General features: G+C 56.6%; 1 protein-coding gene across 4 annotated transcripts in view; it reads left to right on the top strand.

Moving 5' to 3' along the window:
• The window catches only part of WIPI2 (WD repeat domain, phosphoinositide interacting 2), a 31,326-nt gene extending 25,442 nt beyond the window's left edge, over window positions 1-5,884 (top strand). For all 4 annotated transcript variants that reach the window (XM_004328121.4, XM_004328124.4, XM_073791849.1 and 1 more), the window contains 5 exons: window positions 1,209-1,316; window positions 2,198-2,362; window positions 3,411-3,518; window positions 4,333-4,463; window positions 5,285-5,884. In XM_004328121.4, coding sequence (XP_004328169.3) covers window positions 1,209-1,316; window positions 2,198-2,362; window positions 3,411-3,518; window positions 4,333-4,463; window positions 5,285-5,397 — 625 coding nt within the window. In that variant the 3' untranslated portion in view covers window positions 5,398-5,884. The remainder of the gene's footprint in view (window positions 1-1,208; window positions 1,317-2,197; window positions 2,363-3,410; window positions 3,519-4,332; window positions 4,464-5,284) is intronic.
• The last annotated feature ends 14,005 nt before the right edge of the window (window positions 5,885-19,889 follow it).

Below are 19,889 nucleotides of genomic sequence, written 5' to 3' on the forward strand. Positions count from 1 at the left end.
CCGCTTCCCCATCTGCAGTACCGGTCTCCTCAGACCGGGGAACACCCTTCTCCGGGTCCCTCCCACTGGCGATGCTTGGCCTTCAGTGCCACACACAGCAGGGCCGGCCTCTCCCCGTGCGGCCCCACCCGGGTCACCATCCAGCCTCGCGCTCGCCTTGGGCTCTGCTCTTGTCCCTGGGCTCTATCCTTCAGACTTGAGCCCCGCCTGTCGTTCTTTGAAGATGGGAGTATCGTGGGAGCTGTTTGGAGCCTCTCAGGGTCGTCTTCTTGCCCCTGGGATTGGCTCCAGACCCCGAAAGGCCTTGGATTTCAAGGCCTCCCAGCATCCTTCCTTTCCAGCTGTGGTTGGTTTCCCTTCCCCGTCGCTCCCAGCTCCTCAGGAGAGGAACCTCTGTCTCCATGGAGGTCATGGCTGTTACCTGCCGACTCCTTAACCTCTGGGTCTGTTGAGTGTCCCTGGGGAGGCCTTTCCCGACCTCCCGCGGAAATAGCATTTCCCTCCGAGCTCCTGTAGCACCTTCCACTAAACTTCTCAGTCCCTTGCTTGCGGTGAATTGAGTTCCTGCTCACACCTCCCTCCGGGCTCCACTGAGGCAAAAATCATATCCTGAGCCTTAGCACAACGCCAGGTGCGTCGTGAGCTCTCGTAAATATGTATTGAATTGAGTAAAGCCCTTGACTGTTGACAGGGCTGAATACATCTTGCATTTCTAGGGTTACGAGGAAATGTAGGTTTGTTTGGTGGCTTTGGGATTTTAACAGGTAAACTGTAGAGTCTTAAGTTTATCGAAAGTTTGCCTTTAAACATTATCAATGTTGCCAGTTTACCCTCTTCCGTGTTAAGAGTTGCTATATCTCAATTATTGGGTTCTTTTACTAAGCTTAGTGCTGTAAAGCCAGCCTCATTCAGCTAAAAATGGTTTAGTGAAGTCCTGATTCCCTTAGGTACGTGAAATCTCAAAGAGTTAACCACATAAGGATCTATTAAAGGGTTACTCGTACTTGATGTCACCTTTCAGACATTCTGCTTCCTTGAACACATGTTTTGAGGGGGTGACTAGAAAGGAATAAGAAAGATACCAGTAGCCCCACATGTGCCTGTCACGGGGCCCTTCCTTCGCTGTGACTTTCGTGAAGTCCCCGGGGGCACTGCTGGTTGCACTCTGTGCCCAGAAAACAGTGTGACTCGGGCCTCCCTCGCCCCAGGTGTGTGAGCATCTGCTCCCTGGCCTTCAGCACGGACGGCGTGTTTCTGTCCACCTCCAGCAACACGGAGACTGTGCACATCTTCAAGCTCGAGACTGTGAAAGAAAAGTGAGTCTCAGAGGTGCATTTGTTCAGGTAACGCAGAGCGGTTCGTCCGCCGACTGGGTGGACACGTGAGCGCTGTCCTGCTGGCTCCGGGTTGAGCAGCGCCACGTCCGGGCTCAGCAGCGGGGCAGGTGGAGTATGGAATGCATGGTGGGCGGCCCGTGAGGCCCCGAGGGCGGTCCCCTCAGCGCCTCTTCCCACAGCCCTTCTGAGAGGGCTGCCCTGGGAGGGCTGCTTGCCCCCCTGCTGCACAGAGGCTGTTTCCATTTGTGAAGCGGTTGGTTTGAATTACGTATTGCTGCAGTGGGCGTGCACGGCAGCGGGTGTGGTCCTTACCTTTTCTCTTACACTTGATGACCGTGCAGTAGGATCAGTCTTGTTTGTTTATAGTGTGTCTTACCCTAAGGAACGTTTGGGATGACTTACAAGCATACATACACGATGGATAGCAGCAGAGATGGGCTACGGCTTAGGATGACTTACAAGCATGCATACACGGTGGATAACAGCAGAGATGGGCTACGGGAAAGTGGCAGCTGGGGTTTGTGTGGCTGAGGTTTTTGGAGACTCCCCGTTAGAAAGATTGGGGCGGGGGACTCTGGATTTGGCCCTCGTGTCCTCACATAGGCTACAGAGCAGGGAGTTAATCGTTTGCCATCATCTAAGGTGGCCACTAGGGAGGGGCCTCAGGGCCCCTCGGAGGACACGCTCTGTAATGTCCCCAGGGTCCCGAGAGGTCATCGCTTCCTGTGCCCCCTCTTCCCTGAAGTCTGGGAAATTTCTCTTGAGTTTGGGGGTTGATCCTTGCCTCGGTGAGACTGGGACGTGGTCGTTCTCAGTGAAGGGCCCAGCCTTGTATGCCTGACAGCGTTTCCTCCTTCCAGGCCTCAGGAGGAGCCCACCACCTGGACCGGCTACTTCGGGAAGGTGCTCATGGCGTCCACCAGCTACTTGCCCTCCCAAGTGACAGAAATGTTCAACCAGGGCAGAGCCTTTGCCACAGTCCGCCTGCCTTTCTGTGGCCACAAGAACATCTGTGCGCTGGCCACGTGAGTAGAGTGGGCGCCGCCTCTGGGCCCACCCCCATCCCCCGCGCATGCAGCTGGGAGCCAGGTCGCGGGGCGCCGGGGACTGTGGCGGTGTGGCGCCAGGATAACCTGCAAACCTAGACCTTGGATTTAGGCAAGAGTCACAGGAGTGGGGGCGGATCGTGAGGTGGGCCTGTGCTGTTTGTGGACCCTGGTGCTGTCTCTGCGGTGTCTGAGCCTCACATCTTCCTCTTTCTGTTCTTGTTGAGAATGTTTAGAAAAACATCATTAGGTCAAGACCACGTGAGAGCGCCGGTATTTAACCCTTGGTCCTCCAGCGCCAGCGCCTCACGAGGTTCAAGGCCCTCGTGTAGCCGAGTCAGCTGCAGGCTGCACAGGGCCTCTCTGAGCCTCACTGTGATAGTCCCAGTACAGCCACGCAAGAAAAGACTGGGGCTTCCCTGGTGGCGCAGCGGTTGAGAGTCCGCCTGCCGATGCAGGGGACACGGGTTCGTGCCCCGGTCCGGGAGGATCCCACATGCCGCGGAGCGGCTGGGCCCATGAGCCATGGCCGCTGAGCCTGCGCGTCCGGAGCCTGTGCTCCGCAACGGGAGAGGCCGCAACAGTGAGAGGCCCGCGTACCGCAAAAAAAAAAAAAAAAAAGATTGTCTTGAAAATTCAGTGAGAGCACATCTGCACGATTCCATGGATCTCAGAAACATTCTTCTACATCGTTTTTATCCACTTTGCATCGTTGAAATGTTTATGAAAATATCTACCGTTAGTAATCACAGAAACCACGAAACTGATTTTGTTTCCACCTGTTCTCCTGTGGGCCTCAGTGTTTATTCACACCAAGTTCCCCCTGGCCTTGGTGTTACGGCCTCAGGTAGCACAGCAGAAGCGATCCTTATTCTCTTACACGTGGACAGTATGTTGAGTTCATGAAACTAAATCTGCCCGTTTGGGGCAGGGGGGTTCTTCCCCGGCCAGGCTAAAAGCTGCTGGTTTAATGAGAACTTTGTGAAAGTTTCAGGCTTAGAATTCGGTTGCTTTTTATTCTCACTAGAATCCAGAAGATTCCCCGATTGCTGGTGGGAGCCTCGGACGGGTACTTATACATGTACAACCTGGACCCCCAGGAGGGAGGAGAGTGCACCTTGATGAAGCAGCACAAGTGAGTTGGCTACACCGCGGCCACACCTCCTCCAAGTGGTCAGGCTGCTGCTGGGCGCCTGTTGTGGGTTTGCTCATTTCCCCAGAAGCCGGGGATGCAAAGGGACGTGTCCCAGCGCAGCCGCCTGTGCTGCGTGGGAGCTTCGCTCTGCCAGACGGAATTCCATGGGGGTACGGAGCCCGCTCTCCACGGCTCTGCCCGTTTCCAGCTCAGTAGCCAGGCAGAGACAGGAGCGGCCGGTGCGCACTGTCCTCCCTGTGGAGGGGCCTGTGGGCCTCTTCCTTGGAACCGGGTCCACTAGGGATGCAGCTCAGCACTGCGCACAGCAGGGATGGCCCCAGGGTGCGTCCACAACGCAGGGCACGTTCTCTGAGAGCCTGCTGTCTCACTGAGATGCAGCTTTTCTCTTTGAAAAGAAGGAATTAATATGAGTCAGTTGGAAGGTAGTGCAGTTGGATTTTCTGTTTTTGCTTTTTTTCTTAAACAGTGATACCGTAATACCCTTACAGTCAGGGTGAACGTGGGGGTGATTTTGTTTTTTCCATAGTGTATTCTGTTTATGTTCAGTCTTTAAAAATGCGATGAGATTGCCTTCCTAGGTACAGCTTTTTTCATCAGACTCAGCGTGTACAAATGCCCGTGAACAGACTCGCGGGGGTCACTCCACGGTCAGCGCAGTGTGACGAGCGCATGCGTGTTCCTCCCGCGAGGGGCCTTTGCCTTGTGGCCGCAGGTCCATCCCAGCTGGCCCACGGGCTGTGTTGTCCTCGTGCCCCTGACTGTCCCTGCTGTCATTTTTTCTCTCCCCTTCCAGGTTGGACGGCAGCATGGAGACGACCAACGAGATCCTAGACTCCACGTCCCACGACTGCCCCTTGGTGACGCAGACGTACAGCACGGCCGTGGCCAAGGCTCCTCACGTGCCTTCGTCCCCAACGGCACTGGGTAAGGGCTGCGGACGGGCCTGGAAGGCAGATCAGGCCAGGCCCGTGGGTCTCGTGCTTCCTGCTCTCGCTCTCACCAGGGCTGCCCGCCTGCCTCTTGCCACGGGGACAGGGCAGGGGCGGGGGCAGGGGCGCTGAGACAGGCCAGCTGTTATAAAGTGCGGTTGTCAAGGCCTCGCGAGGCTGAGTTCGTTTTCTCCATCTTTGAAGAAGCGGCAGTCCTCGTGGTTTTGGGTGCACATGGATTGTTCCCTGCTTGCCGCCCCTCAGCTGAAAAGCTGCCCTGCACCCTCAGTCCTTACCCTCCCGGCTGCGGAATCACTCAGCAGGCAGGCCCAGCTGGGAGGCGGGCAGGACGGAGCGGGGAGGCCCTTGGGCAGACACGCACAGCGGAGACCGGGGCGCCCTGTGAGCCGTCTCCCCCCAGGCCCACCGGGACCTCACCCGGATGGTGCTGTGGTTGCTCACGCCGCGACGTCCTTGCTCACTGTTTTACTCTTAGAGATGAAGGCCTCTTACGGTTAGGGGAGGCTGTGTCCCTGTCGCTGTCCTCAGCATCCCCCCGCTCACCAAGGCTGGTTTGCAGCCTGTGCACCAGGGCCCTGTTACCATGCCCGCTCCTTTCTGGCCTTCGTGGGTCTTGGAAGGTCAGCGACTTCCTCTTGAGGTGCCTGAGGCTGTAGGGAGCTTGCTGGTCAGGGGAGAGGCAAGAATTCCAAGCCCCGTGGGCTCTGAGCTCCCCACTGGCCCAGGTCCCGCCTCGGGTGTGGCCTCAAGGTCTCCCGCCCGTGGCCCGGCCTGAAGCGCCCGCTCTCTCCGCAGCCTACACAGACGAGCTGGGCGCGGTGGGCGGCGCAGGCCTGGAGGACGAGGCCCGCGCCCTGCGGCTGGAGGACGACAGCGAGCAGCCTCCCATGATCCTCCGGACAGACTGACCGTGACCTGTGAGAACGCTGGCTGACAGAGGACTTTGCGTCATGCTGCTATGAACTTTGACCTGAGTTGGGGGAGAGAATGGCAGAGACTTCAAGAGGAAAAAAAGATTGTAGCTGTAGTCTCGCTCCATACTGTCGAGAAATACATTGGTTTCACTTCAGTGGCTTTTAATCCTGCTTATGAATTTCAGCTTTTTGTTGGTTTTCTCATTTTGCCAAAATTAACTGTTTGGTGAAGCCCTTGAAACCGCCTTGCTTTGCATGTATTAATGTGCCGATCCAGCCTGGGAGAGCCACTTCCTAACCACCTGCAGGCGTTTGGGTTTTCAATCTGTACAGACTGAGGAGCGGCCCCGAGAAGGCAGCAGCGACCGGAGCGGGTCCGGCGGGGCCGGGTGGCGACCTGGAGGGGGTCCCCTCTCCCTAGAGCCCCTCCGGGACCGTTTTCCCCGTTTTATTTTGTTAATTAAATTCTTTCCAAATTGGATTTTTCTGGGGTTTCTTCTGCGGTGGATTTTTGTTTCTGGTCTTGTTTTCCACGTGGGTGTTAGAAGAGAGAGGTTCTTCCCAACATTGAAAACCTTTTTCTCTGATAGCACGTGAGCTTGAAAGACCGCCAAGGAGCAACAGAGTGAGGGAAGGCCACGTAGGTAAATCATCTGGTCTTTGCTGTGATCTTCCTGTTGGACAACTGTGTGTGTGTTTTTTTGTTTTGTTTTTTTTTTTGCGGTACGCGGGCCTCTCACTGTTGTGGCCTCTCCCGTAGCGGAGCACAGTCTCCGGACGCGCAGCCTCAGCGGCCATGGCTCACGGGCCTAGCCGCTCCATGGCATGTGGGATCCTCCCAGACCGGGGCACGAACCCGTGTCCCCTGCATCGGCAGGTGGGCTCTCAACCACTGCGCCACCAGGGAAGCCCCATGTGTGTGTTTTTGTGTTTGTTTTTTTAAGGAACATTTGTAGCTGCTTCTTTGCCCATAAAGCACAGAATTCAAATGTGATAGGCACCTGAATTGTGCTCTTAGCTCGAGCTCCATTGTCTGGGGGGGGGTCCTTCCTACCTGTGTCAGGAGGAGGTGAGAGGAAGCTGGCTGGAGACATCTTGCTTACAGGGTGACCTGGGCCTATCTGTTTTCGTCTTCAAAATTGATCAGCAAAAGTGATGAGAGATTGTGGTCACAAGCTCAGTGTTTGCCTGGCTTCCCTTCTCATTCTCATAGAATTTAAACAACCTCAAATACCTCGAACTCTGCATTCCAAACCAAGACACGTAGTAGTTAAAGTTTTGAGGGATTTTAAGAGGAGTTGGCGGCATAAAAGTGGGTTCTGGCTTTTTGGGGACGGTGATGGTTAAGGCTGGAAGCGGAAAAGCGACAGTGTCTGCCTTCCCTCTTTGAACAGAGGAAGGGTCTGCGGTGTCTGTTCCGGGTTGTGTGTGTACCTGGGTTGTGGCGGTCGAGTGGCTCGTGACGGGGAAGCAGTTGTCAAACTGACTGCCCCCGTCCAGTGCCCAGCTCCGAGGTCAGTCCCCGAGCGTCAGGCTGTTGTCGAGTGGTTGGCCCGGTGGCGGGGTGCCCGGGGCGCATGTGACCGCAGCAGAAATCTGCAGCAACGCTCGTTGTGGCAGCGATGTGAAGTGCTACGTTAGAGGAGAAGGTGGGAACACAGTCAGCTTTCCCCCAGAGCCTCTGTGCATCTGCCCTGGATCCCTGACAAAACAGGAAGCCCCGGCGATGGGTCTGGTACCCGGGCCCCTGCTGAGCCCTGAGCGAGGACAGAGGGGCCCGGCGGCCCTGTCCACCCGGCCGTGCCTGGAGCTCCCTCCCTCTCTGTCTCTTGAAGCAGGCTCGGCGTCCAGCTCCTTAGTGTCGGGGTGTCCGTGGCTGCTGTGTTGCCCAGGAAGAGAGCAGCCTCCCTGTCAACTGGTCCCGGCCCTGCTGGTCGACTCCACGCTTGGGGTGATTGGGGGAATCAGATCTGCTTCGCCAGGTTTCTCTTGTGAAAGGCACGTGGTTTCGTCGTTCTTTGGGGTCAGTCATCCCAGCAGACGGGGTCAGCGTCAGTTCCCCCCGCCGTGGGGCCCAGCTGGCCCAGGCACTGTCTTCTCGGACATGAGAGCTCTTTGCTCGCCCGGGTCACTGTGACCTGCGCGCCGCCGAGAGGGGGTCCGAGGATTCTTGGTTGAGAAGAACTGAAAGGATGGGTGGGTGTTTGCTGACCAGCCTCTGGAGGGGTGAGCGCCCCTGCACTTCCCTTTGCCTTTTCCGTTGCCCAAGCATATCCCTTCCTCTGCTCCACGTGGGTCTGAGTCCCAGCGTCACCGGCCTGAGGCCCCTGCAGGAGACTTGGACAGGAAGGCCAGAGGCCGCTGACTGGTCGACAGCAGGACTCTGCCAGGACGAGGGGGGACTCAGCCAGACCCAGCAGAACACGTGTCCTGGGTGGCTGAACCCCCAAACTACACACCAGTGTTAATTTTTCATGTCATAGTTTTCCAAACTTAAGATTACTTGTCACTGCCGGGAAACTTCATGGACTTGGCGTGCATCGGGACCAGTTCTTTTGTACTTTCTAAATGATGGGGCCAAGCGGCAGCTTGAACCTGGAGGTAAGGACTGAATTCAGCCCCCGATTCTACCACTGCTGGCGGTGGCACCTGGAGCCTCGGGCTCTGGACTGGACAGCGGGAGCCGTCCCTGCCTCACGGCTCTCGCGACGTGTAACTCGAAGTGGGCGCCCAGCCAGCATTGAAACAGAAACCCGTCTTACGGAACTGAACGCATCGTTTTCCTTCAGCTCTGGTTCCTGAGCACAAAGCCGGTGGGAATCGGTATAAACCACTTCCGCACACCAGGTTCTGTGTGGTTCCCTTTCATCCCCTGACGCCCAGAGCAGTGGGTGGACATGGGCATCGGTCTGGAGACTTGCCAAGTCTCGGACGCCAGCACCACCCATGTGGCTACGGTTCACCACCAGGCCCTGGGGCCTGCGCTCTCGTCCCAGCACAAACCCCCTTCCGGCCGAGACAGGACATGAACTCCTGCCTTCCTGGTGTCGCCTGGAGCGTCCAGCCCTGCCCTCTGTCAGGGCTCGCAGCCCAGGAGTGGGCGACCGAGCTCTGCCTGTTCACGGGTTCATTTGGGGAGGAGAGAAGAGAGAGAATCTGGTCTCCCCCACGGCCAGCAGTGACCACGTGCTGAAAAGACGAGAAGTGCCCAGGTCCCTGCTTAGCAAAGGAGCACAGGACGGCCAGCAATGGGGTCATCTTCCCGGCCTGTTGCCAGCCAGCAGCTGCTGTTCCAGTGATGCGCTGGCGCGGGGCTGCCCGTGAGCCATGCTCGGGGGTGGTGTTTGTCCCCCAACCCCCCCAAAAAATCTCTGTAGGTCCTCTTTTGCATGCAGGGAATGACGGGATCTCTGGTTTTAAATGTCCATGTGAAACCGTAGCTAGCACAGCTGAGAATCCAAATACGTTATTTTACAAGTGTACTTAATCATTCTTAAACTCCAGGTGGGTGGGCTGAAAACTTGGGCTTGGGTTTGGTGTCAGAAATGTGAAAACAAAGTGCACGCAAGCCACTGGCATTTGGTTTGGGGGGCGCTTTGCACAGGGGTCTCTTCGTGAGTAACTTATTTCTTACTGAAAATGCGTAATGATTGCTGATAGCCAAGCAGACAGATTTCACTGCTGTGTATTCTAGTTCTTACCCAGGTCAAAATCCTTGGCCCGTGTTGTACCTTTTTATTCTGTGGATTTTGTGAAGCACAAAAAACATTGGATTTGGAGGCGTGACCAGCCCTTAGCCTTCCCTAAGGTATCTGACCAGAAAAGTCTTTAATTTGGGAGAATTAAATCTTTTTGAAGCTCCGAGTTTAAAGAGACTGTTTTGATTCCTCAGCCCTGTATTTTCCTTCTTTACTGAGACGTAATTTAATTATTCCTTCTTACGTTTCCCTTATCGGGAGCCTGTCGTATGCACTGCCAGTATGCATGGGGGGAGGGCGGGGTGTGTCTGTATGTGTGTGATTGTACGTGTCTACGCCGTGGTTGTGCTTACTGGTAACATTTCATACCACATTGGACCAGAAGCCCCATTAATGCTGGTAGCATTTTATAACTGCATTAAGAAATTAAAACCTAGGACTCCCCTGGTGGCACAGTGGTTAAGACCCCGCGCTCCCAATGCAGGGGGACCGGGTTCAATCCCTGCTCAGGAAACTTTAGATCCCACATGCATGCCATAACTAAGAGTTCGCATGCCACAACTAAGACCCGGTGCGACCAAATAAATAAATAAATAAATATTTTTTTTAAAAAAAGGCAAGAATGACTTGACTGTCATTCTTGGCTTTCAAAAAAAAAAACACCTGTGTTGTTTGTTTTCATCGATTCATTGCCTACTCACAGGCCATACGGTTCATTTGTACCATATTTAAATGCACTGTCACTCTACTTAGAATATTATAGCGAAACAGCAGGATCCTGCAGCCCAGCTGAGATCTTACAAAGCTGTGCGTCCAGAATTGATTTTCGTCCTTTGCGAAATAGGTTATACGCTTCTTTCTACTGGAATTCTTGGCCTTATCTGAAAGATGAGAAGAAAAAACCCGAGTCTCACAGGACGGTGGGATTAAGCAGGTATGTGCTCCTGGTGTCCCTGAGGCAGCGTGACTGTTGGTGGAGATCATTAGCCTGTGAGTGATGGGGCGGAGACAAGATGAACCCGCTCTGCTCACGTCTGTTCTGATTAAAAGGGCTGGTTTGGTGGCTTCCTTTAGGAGTACATCCTTCTTTTTTTTTTTATTGTGGCCGTGCTGTGTGGCTTGCAGGAGCTTAGTTCCCCGAACAGGGATTGAGCCCGGGCCCCGGCAGTGGAAGCGCGGAGTCCTGACCACTGGACCACCAGGGAAGTCCCTGGAGCAGACCCTTCTGTCACTGAATTGCTGTGTCACAAATCTCCCTCCGGGTTGGAGAATCCATTCCTTTTATATCAAAACCAAGAAACGTGTTGTGTCTGTGCTACTGAATAAGGCATGAGTGACACCAGCCGGGGAGGTTGAAAGGCCAGCTGCTCGTAGCTGCTGGAGTTGCGTCCGTGCCTGAGATCTTTGAGGCCGGCCCCCTCATGGCCGCCATCCTCTCGGAGGAGACACCTGGGGCAGCCTTCTACTTCTTACGAGACTCCATGAGTCTTTCCTGATTTCCTCATGTGCTGATTTTGGTTCCTGTCAAAGGGAGAGCATTTGTGATTTTCTTCCTACTGTATTAAATTACGTTTTTTAGAGGCGAAACACAACGAGGTACCCGAGTTCCTTTAGAACAGCCAGGTGTTTTCCTCAAGTGAGTGTGAAGGCGGATGACGGGGGGGTGGGGGGAGAAGGGCGCCCTTTTCCTCCCTGGAGGAGGTCCCGTTGCCCCCACTGTCCACCTTCCCCGATGGAGTTAGCGCCTCATCCCCGCGGGCTCGGGCTGGGGCGGGGGGGTCACACTGCCATCTGCACACGGCTGGGAGCTGGGCCTGTAGGGAATAGAGCACCTGGCATAACAAGGCGAAGTGCGTCCTAAGCAGAGGATGTTATAAACTCCAACCACCGTCTTTTGAGATGGTGCCCTTGGGATGCTCTGTTCAAACCAGCTTTTCAGAGACAGAGCTCTAGAACAAGCCCTTCAGTAAAATCAAGTGAGTTTTAAACCAGAAGCCCTTGGCAGGTCCCCTGCCCGTGTCATCACCGCTGTCCCTGCGGCAAACGGGGAATAACAACCGGACGGCTCTCAAACAGCCGCGCTTCCGCCCATGTGCAGCCCCGGGTGATGCTGGTCACCGTCTTCTCCCACCTCGTTCTCGCTCATCGCGCTCATCGCGTGGCCTCCCGGGAGGTGTTGCGAGGACAGGTGGGCGTTGTCACCAACTGGGTTCGGCGAGGGCGCGGGGATCTGGAGGCTGTGACCTCTTGGGGGAAACAGCCAGTGCGGGAAGCAAAAGGAGCGATGCTTCTGTGGGCAGGTCCCCGCCACCTGTGCTTTCCAAGGGAACCTGCTTCTGCGTCCCTTCCCTTCCGCCAGGCCCGGGCAGCGTCACAGGAGGAGAAACGCGTGTCCTTATCCTGCGTGTTTGGGGCTCGGCTGTGCCCCCGTGTGTTTAGGGGTCCCGCAGCCTCGCAGTTCCCCCCTCGGCCCACTCCGTTCACCTGCGAGGGCAGTGTGCAGAGTTCCCTAGTTCTGCGGTCGCTGTGCTCTTTTCCAAATAAAAAGTGTGAATATATTTGAAACTATGAAAATCTTCTGGTTCACAGTTAGGCTACAGTTAAGGGCACTTCCTTGGAATTCAGGGTAAGGCTTTTCCTCTGGGCAGCGGCTGCAACAGAAGCCACCGCCCCTGGCACCCCGTGGACCCCCAGCCCCTCGGTGAGGCTGGGCCCGATGCTGTCTCCCAGCCGCGTGCCCTTACATCCTCCGCGGCGCAGATCCCAACACGAGAAGCGAGACGCGCAGGGGGAGGCCGCCTCGCCACCTTCCTCCTCCTCTCAGCCCCCAGGCTGCGGGACACGGGGTGGCCCATCTGTGGGGCTGCCTGGGGTGGCGCACTGGGCGGGGTGCCTGGTTGGGAGAACTCACAGTGGGAGACACGGGAGGTGCCCGGCTTTGTTCTCCTTGCCACCTGGGCATCACTGTGCTCCTGAGGGCGGCTCTCCCCTCCCCGGTGGGGCTGAGAGAGGGTCACTTCATTCCGCTGGCTGTTGCCCCGCCCCCGCCCTTGTCCCTGCAGCTGGCAGGGGCCACGTGGAAGCTTGTGGCGGCCCTCACAAGAGAGGTGTGCCCTTCCCAAGAGAGGACCTGATCTGTTGCCACTTAAAAATGCAACGTGGTGCGTGGGTCCCAGATCTTCAGATGAAGGAGGACACTTCCAATTGTCACCATAGCTGGCTGCTGTGACCTCAGACTGGCGGCAGACGGCACACCCCCTGCCCTGTGCAAACCCCCCAGGAAATGCTGTGTGAAGTGTCCCCTGCAGGGGGCCTCCCTCTGGGGCTCCATCACTGCTGCTCCCCTGCTGCTGTTCTGGGGGGCCGGGCACCCTGAGAAAGTGGGGTGCGGTGTCTGGAGAAGGAGGCCAGAGCCTTGGTTGAGGCACTCTCCCCACTCCCCACCCACTCGGGCTTCCCTGAGCCCCTTACAGGATGCAGAGCCTCTGCCGTCTGCCCCCAGCCCAGCTTACCCACCCCCTGGGGACCCGCAGCCAGGGTGATCTCTCCCAGGGTGAGGCCCCAGCGTGGCCGAGGTCCAGGCTCCCCCTCCCAGCCAGCCCTGTGCTGCCCCCAGGAGACAGCTTGGTCACACGGAGGCTGACGCCAGCCCTGCATCCTGGCTTCTCGCCAGCTCGGTGGTCATTTACATCTTGGGTTCCATGAGCAGATGCATCCTGGGAAGCTCCATTCCATCCTGCCAGCTCTTGAGGTGTGACCTGTCGCAGGGCAAGCCGGGGCCTCGCCCGTTGAGGGGAGAAACTTTGCTTTGTTCCAAGTCCCATTGCTCGAGGGGTGTGGGGAGTCTCTCCTGGTTCATTTTCTTTTACACAGCTCAGTTCTGGTTAGCGTAGGTTAGTTCCTGCTCCTTTTGCCCATGATCGGAGTGTGCGATCAGCCCCCTCGCTCCCATCTCCAGCAGGCGGGATGAGTTCCCAGGTTCTGGGGTCCCACACATAGAGGGAGGGCTTGGCGGGGGTGGAGGAAATGTTCCTAAATCTGTAAAAGCCACCAGGCTCCTGGGGGAGATGATGACGCCGTGTTTGACATGATGGTTGGATCATTTCTATCCCAGAGGCCCATGAGAATTTGGCCTCCTTGTGAGGAATCTGGGTGTGGGCGTCTCCACCCACCTGCTTCAGGGCTGGTCTAATGACCAGCCCCGTCTGCCCCAGGAGCACAGAGAGGGTGGGAACGCGGAGAGCCGGCCGGGGGCCAGGGGCTTGCGTGCGCGCGCCTTGAAGCTGAGTCAACCCAGCTGGCGGGTGGGTGGGCCCCCAGGCCCGCCGTCAGGAGCTCCCCAGACAGCCTGGGCTGGGGGTGTGGGCTGCCCCACTCTGAACGCAGAGGCCCCTGCAGCCCAGCCCGGCTGTGAGACCCAGGACCCGCCCTGCCCTTCGCAGAGCCACTGCCCCGACCACCCCAGCAAGACCCTGGACTGAGCGTGGATGGAAGGGACCAACCGGTGACACCCCGATGACACCAGCCTCCACTTACTGAGCACCTACTGTGTGCAGCACACTTGCTGGCACTAGGTATGTTTCCTCGTTCAGCTGTCACGAGTGGGAGGCATTGCTGTCCCTGATGTGGGAACAGACTCAGAGAGGTTGAGCAACCTGTGTGAGGACACACAGCCATAAGTGCCAGGTGGCGTTGCTGATCCGGTCTTAAGGCCAGGCCTCCTCTGGGCACCACTTCTCCTTCCCTGCCAGCCCTGCTTCCCTTCACCCCACCGCCCAGGGCAGAACCCAATCCCACCCTCCCCAAAGGCAGCAGGTGTCTGCCTCGGGGGGCTGGTTCTCCCTGGAAGACCCTCCACTCTCCCCATTTAGCCCCTGAGAGGCAGCGATGGGCACTCAGAGGCCTGTGTGGGGCCTCCCTCCTCCCTCCTCCTGTCCCACTGGCAGGATTGATGCGGGGACGGGGAGGGAAGAGGCCCGTCAGCCTTCCAACTGGTCACCACGGCCCACAGCCCATGGCAGGAGAAGGATCCCTGGGGCCGGGGAAGTGGAAGGGAGATGTCATTGCTGGTGGGAAGGGGCCTCAGTGCCCCCGGGGACCAGGAAAGTGGCTCTGCGGCCCTGCTCCGTGGTCGCCTCTGTCCTGAGTCTGTCCTTCAGTCGGCCTTGCGGGGAGGCTGGGAGCCTGGGGCTGGGTGGAGGCTAGAGCAGAGTGGTACTCCTGGGACATGATTTCCTGGGCCTGGTGGCAGCAGAGAGCGTGAGCTGGGGTCCCTACGAAGCCTGTGACCGACTGGGTCCTGGGCCGGCATCCCCAAGTGTGGTCGCAGGCATGCTAGCCGAGACCCTGGAGAAACCCAGCAGGGCAGCGCGTGACTCAGCCGTGCCAGCCACCTAGTGAGGGGCTGAGCTGCCCGGCTGGTCATACCTGCGTGCGGACGGGCCACCCTCGCATGGGAACGCAAGCCCGGAAGGTGATGAGGGAACCGGAACTTGGCCGGAAAGGTGAACGCAGCCGAGAGGCGTCTGCACCCTCCCGTCAGAGACCCCAAGGGCTGTCCCAGGAGGGTGAGGCTCCCCCGTCACCCAGCTGGCGGGAAGAGGTTCAGTAAGCCATAGTTGTTCTCATCAGTTCTGGAATCCTGATAATTTGACCTGTTTAAAAACAACCACTGCATACATGTTGGGATAGGGTGGTCATCAAAACCAGTGACGGTGACAGTGCTGGCCAGGAGGCAGAGAAACGGGACCCCTCGTGCAGGGCTGGGGGCAGCGCCAGGCAGGGCCCCCACCATGGAAAGTCTGGAGGTTCCTCAACACGCACAACGCAGGATCACACAACCCAGCGATCCCACGCGTGCGCGTGTACCCAGAGCACTGGAAACCGGTACTCAGGTGGTCGTACGCGAATGGTTTCGGGAGCGTTATTCACAATGTTCCAAAAGTGAAACAGCCCACATGTCCACAGGCGGATGGATGGGTAAGCAGAAGGTGGTACATCCACACGATAGAATATTATTCAGCCATAAAAAAAGACCTCGAAAACACGATGCTAGTGAGAGGAGCCGGACACAAAGACTGAATATCGTGTGATTCCGTTTATAGGAAACCCCCAGAGACAGGCATCAGGTTGCCAGGGCCTGGGGGGGGGGGGTTGAGGGTGGGGAGCGACTGCTGGTGGGCACGGATTTCCTTCCGGGGCAATGAAAGCTTTTCAGAACTAGAAAGAGGTGGCGGTTCCACAGCATCGTGAACAGCCAGTGTTGGCGAGACAGTGAGGCCCCGTCGCTGGTAGGTGAAGCAGGGCTGGGTGACCCCTGGTGGGCATGACTCACTCTATGGGCTGTCTTAGCTCAGGCTGTCACAACAGGGTACCACAGACAGGGGTGGCTTAAACAACAGACATTTATTCTCACAAGCTGGGAGTCCAAGATCAAGGTGCCCACCGACTCAGTTGCTGGGGAGGACTCTGGCTCGCAGACCAGCCTCTTCATTACGTTCTCACATGGCAAAGAGAGAGATCTCTGGTGTCTGCTTCCTCTAATAAGGGCACTAATCGCCTCAGACCAGGGCCCCCGGTCCTGACCTGATCTGAACCTGATTGACCCTGAGGGCCCCACGTCCAAATACTACCACATGGGGGTTAGGGCTTCGACGTGCGAGTTTGCAGGAAGGGGACACGGTTCAGTCCATGACATCCGGACTAGACAAGATCTGAGGCCGTGAGAGTTTCTTTTTTCTTTTTTTTAATTTATTTTTTAAATTTATTTATTTGTTTGTTTATTTAATTTTTGGCTGTGTTGGGTCTTCGTTGCTGCGCGTGGGCTTTCTCTAGTTGCCACGAACAGGGGCTGCTCTTTGTTGCGATGCACGGGCTTCTCATTGCGGTGGCTTTTCTTGTTGCAATGCATGGGCTCTAGGTGCGCGGGCACACGGGTTCAGTAGTTGTGGCTCACAGGCTCTAAGCGCAGGCTCAGTAGTTGTGGCACACGGGCTTAGTTGCTCGGAGGCATGTGGGATCTTCCCGGACCAGGGCTTGAACCCGTGTCCCCTGCATTGGCAAGCGGATTCTTAACCACTGCGCCACCAGGGAAGCCACCGTGAGGGCTTCTAAGGGCTCTGGCTCCCGGTCCGTCCACCTCCACTGGGGAAGTTTGCCTCCGGACCACCGTGATTGGCTTGTGCTGGTCTTGGCGTCCCGGAGCACTGTGCCTCTCCAGCCCGCCTCCTGATTTGAAGCAGGTTCGCAACTGAACACTTGGGGCAGGAGGGCCACGTAGGGACAGATTCACAAGGACCACGAGGGGTCGTCTTGGTTGAAGACAAGCACATTTCAGCTGATCCCTGGTTCAAACATAAACTTCAGTAACCATTTCCTGACTATAAACGTAGAGGCTCAACATGGAACATTCTGGAAACATAGGGATGCCGTCAGGAGGATCAAGGTCGCCTCCAATCCCCCCGGGTAACTCTGGGCTGACATCGTGGTGTGTTTCCTTCCACGGAGAGGTCCCTTTATAAGTTGATTTCTCTAAATTACCGTTCAGCTCTGCAGCGACCCCATGTTCTCCCTGCATTAGTAGTGGGGGTCTTATTTTTCCAGCCCCCCCCAAACTGGAATGTGCTCTCTGACAAAGGACATGTGGGTTGGACACCAAGGCCTGGAAACGATGCCTTCTCTGTGGTGGGCGCACAGGGTGTTCAGAGGTTTGGGGCCGCAGAGCAGGGGTGAGGAGTCTGAAACCACGAGTGTGCACGCACGTGTGTGGGACTCGTGTGAGTGATGCCGGGTGTGTGCACGATCGTGCCCGTGTGCGTTGTGGTGCACGTGTGCGTGGTGTGTGTGCACACGTGTGATGTGTGTCTGATGTACGTGATTAAAGTGTGTGAGGGATGTGTTTGTGCACCTGTGTGTATGTGTGTAGTGTGTGTGTGAGTCACATGTGCGTGCACATGTGCGTGTCTGTGGGTCAGTCCGTTCAGGCTGCTGTTAAAACAATACCAGACACCGGGCAGCTCAGAAACAGCCGTTCACTACTCACAGTTCTGGAGGCTGGAAGGCGCGGGGGCTCCGTGTCTGGCGAGGACCCTCGTCCTGGTTCTCACTGTGTCCTCACGCAGCGGAGGGGGTGGGGAGCTCCCTGGGGTCTCTTTCGTTAGGGGCACTAATCCCGTCATGAGGGCTCTGCCCACGTGACCTAATCACCTCCCAGAGTCCCACCTGCTTGGGGTTAGGACTGAACGTAGGAGAATTTGGGACACGCAGTGGGTAGCCGTGCGTGTCCGTCTGCACACGTGTGCGTTTGTGTGTGTGGTATCCCAGCCACTGGGACTCTGGTCTGGGCTCTCAGTAGCCGTGTGGCCGTGGGCAGTTGGACGTGCAAGCCGGCAGGCCACCTCCTCCATCACCTGGTCAATGTCCCCAAAGTCAGGCGGGTCCCCTTAGCAGCCTCAGGGCTAATGGCCGGTTGTGGGGACATGTTTGCTGTCTTTTTCCTCCAGTCCCGCTTCAGGCCTCCCGCCCTGCACCCTGCTGCTTCCCTTGCAGCCTGCAATTTCCTCGAGAACAGGCTATTTCCTTTACGGTCCGTAAATATTCGATAGGTTCCGAGAGTGGATGAAAGGAATTAAAAGGGTTTTGTTGGGTTTGCAGACACAGCCATGCTATCTCAGAGGATAAATTTGGAAAATGACACCTAAGTACATTTTTCTCTTGGGCTTTTCAGGAAAGTCGTATAATCTGCCATATGGAACCCAATGAGCTCAATTTGCCTATAAATTCTCACGTCCGTTTGCTCAGGCAAACTCTGAACTTGCTTTCCTCATTGCGTTTCAAAGCCCGGCCTTATCCAGTGCCCTCTCTCCTCTTTTCTGACCAGGGTTGTTTGTTTTATTTTGAACGCAGTCACTGCCCGGGAACCCTGGGAATTTTCTGCATCTTCTGTTTGGGCTGAACCTTCCTTATTGAGAAAATAGGAGACATTTGACCCCCATGGGTGCCCCACCCCCATGCCCTGTGGTCTCACTCTGTTTAATAACAAATCATCAGGGACCACACCTGATTTGTGTTTCTTCGCATTATTTCCATATTTAGCTCCCCTTGACTTTTCTGAGCCTGGGGACACCCACATAGGGAGATAATAGTTGAATAAATGGTGATTCGATTACATGTTCATCCTAGTGGAGACCAGCCAATGCTCAGTACGACTCTAGAGACCAAACTCGAGGTCACCGTGGCTGGTCCACGGCCCTGCCAGCCAGCTCCCCACAGATGCTCAGCTCCTCCCCTTTCTGTTTCCACTGCGTGTTTCTCCCATAATAATGTTCCCTGCAGGAAAGCAGAGCCTTGTTAGGCTCAGATACGTAAAGGTCAAAAAGGAGCCAGAAAAGTCAGGTGTGGCCTGAGCCTCGCCAGGATGAATTTCAGGCCGGCCTCTGGCGCTGTGGGAGGATGGAGGGGGAGGGAGGAGGACAGTGAGTGGCCCGGCGGGGGGTCAGTGATGATCGGACAACAAGATGCAGTCCATCCGCAGCCAGGGGTATCATTCAGCCATCAAAAGGCAGGCCGTGCTGACAGCGTGGATGAACCTTGAAAACGCCACAAAGTGAAAGAAGCCAGACACAGAGGCCACGTGCTGTGTGATCCCATTTATAGGAAAAGTCCAGAAGGGGCGGATCCACAGAGACAGAAGGTACACACGTGGTTTCCTAGGAGCAGGGAGATGGGCTTGACAGCTAAAGGGAGGGGGGTTCTTTTTGCGATGATAAAAATGCTCTAAAATCAACTGGTGAGGGTTGCCAATATCTGTGAATATGCCCAAAAAAACCCCACCAAATTGCATGGTGTGTGAATTCCATCTCAATAAAGCTCTTCTTAAAAAGAGAGAAAAAGGGACTTCCCTGGTGGCACCGTGGTTAAGTACCCGCCTGCCAATGCAGGGCAGACGGGTTCGATCCCTGGTCCGGGAAGATCCCACGTGTTGCAGAGCAACTAAGCCTGTGCGCCACAACTACTGAGCCTTCACTCTAGAGCCCGTGAGCCACAACTACTGAGCCTGCGTGCTGCAACTACTGAAGCCCGTGCGCCTAGAGCCCGTGCTCCGCAACAAGAGAAGCCACCACAATGAGAAGCCCCCGCACCACAATGATGAGTAGCCCCCGCTCGCCGCAACTGGAGAAAGCCCGCGTGCGGCAATGAAGACCCAACACAGCCAAAAATAATAAATAAATTTTAAAAAAAGAATGAAGAACGGCAGGGATGCATTTCCCTGCTTGGTTCCGCTTGGAGAGGGCTGTCCTAGAGCCAGGCAGAGCAGGGCCGCTGATCAGACTCTGAGTCTGCAAAAGACAGCGCGGGGGAACCTTGTCGGGTTAGGAGGGCTGGCTGCTTGAGCACGCCGGGGCCTGGGGGCTTCCCTGCCGTGGCTGCTGTCTGGGTCCAGGCCAGCGACAGCACCCAGAGCTCCCAGAAGTTCCCATTCAGTCAGGCCAGAGGCGGCATCGGAAAACATGTCCTCTCCGTCATTCACTGAAGCACCACCTAACAGCCCACCGGCCACAGCACGTGGCCTGTGGCAGAAAGCATCGCAGTCACAGGGAACCCAGACCTTCGTCTGCATTGCAAAGAAAAACCAAACGTGTCCCGAGCCTCCCTGCCCCTCTGTCCAGGCTGGGTCCCTGCCAATAAAGACGGGCCCAGATGGGCCCTAGGCAGCCCCCAACCCTGGGCAACCGGGCCTGTGCCCTGAGGGACCGTGCCCAGCGGGGGCCCTGGGCTGTTTGGAGAATG

This window comes from Tursiops truncatus, chromosome 15 (assembly GCF_011762595.2).
Source record: "Tursiops truncatus isolate mTurTru1 chromosome 15, mTurTru1.mat.Y, whole genome shotgun sequence".
Lineage (NCBI taxonomy): Eukaryota > Metazoa > Chordata > Mammalia > Artiodactyla > Delphinidae > Tursiops > Tursiops truncatus.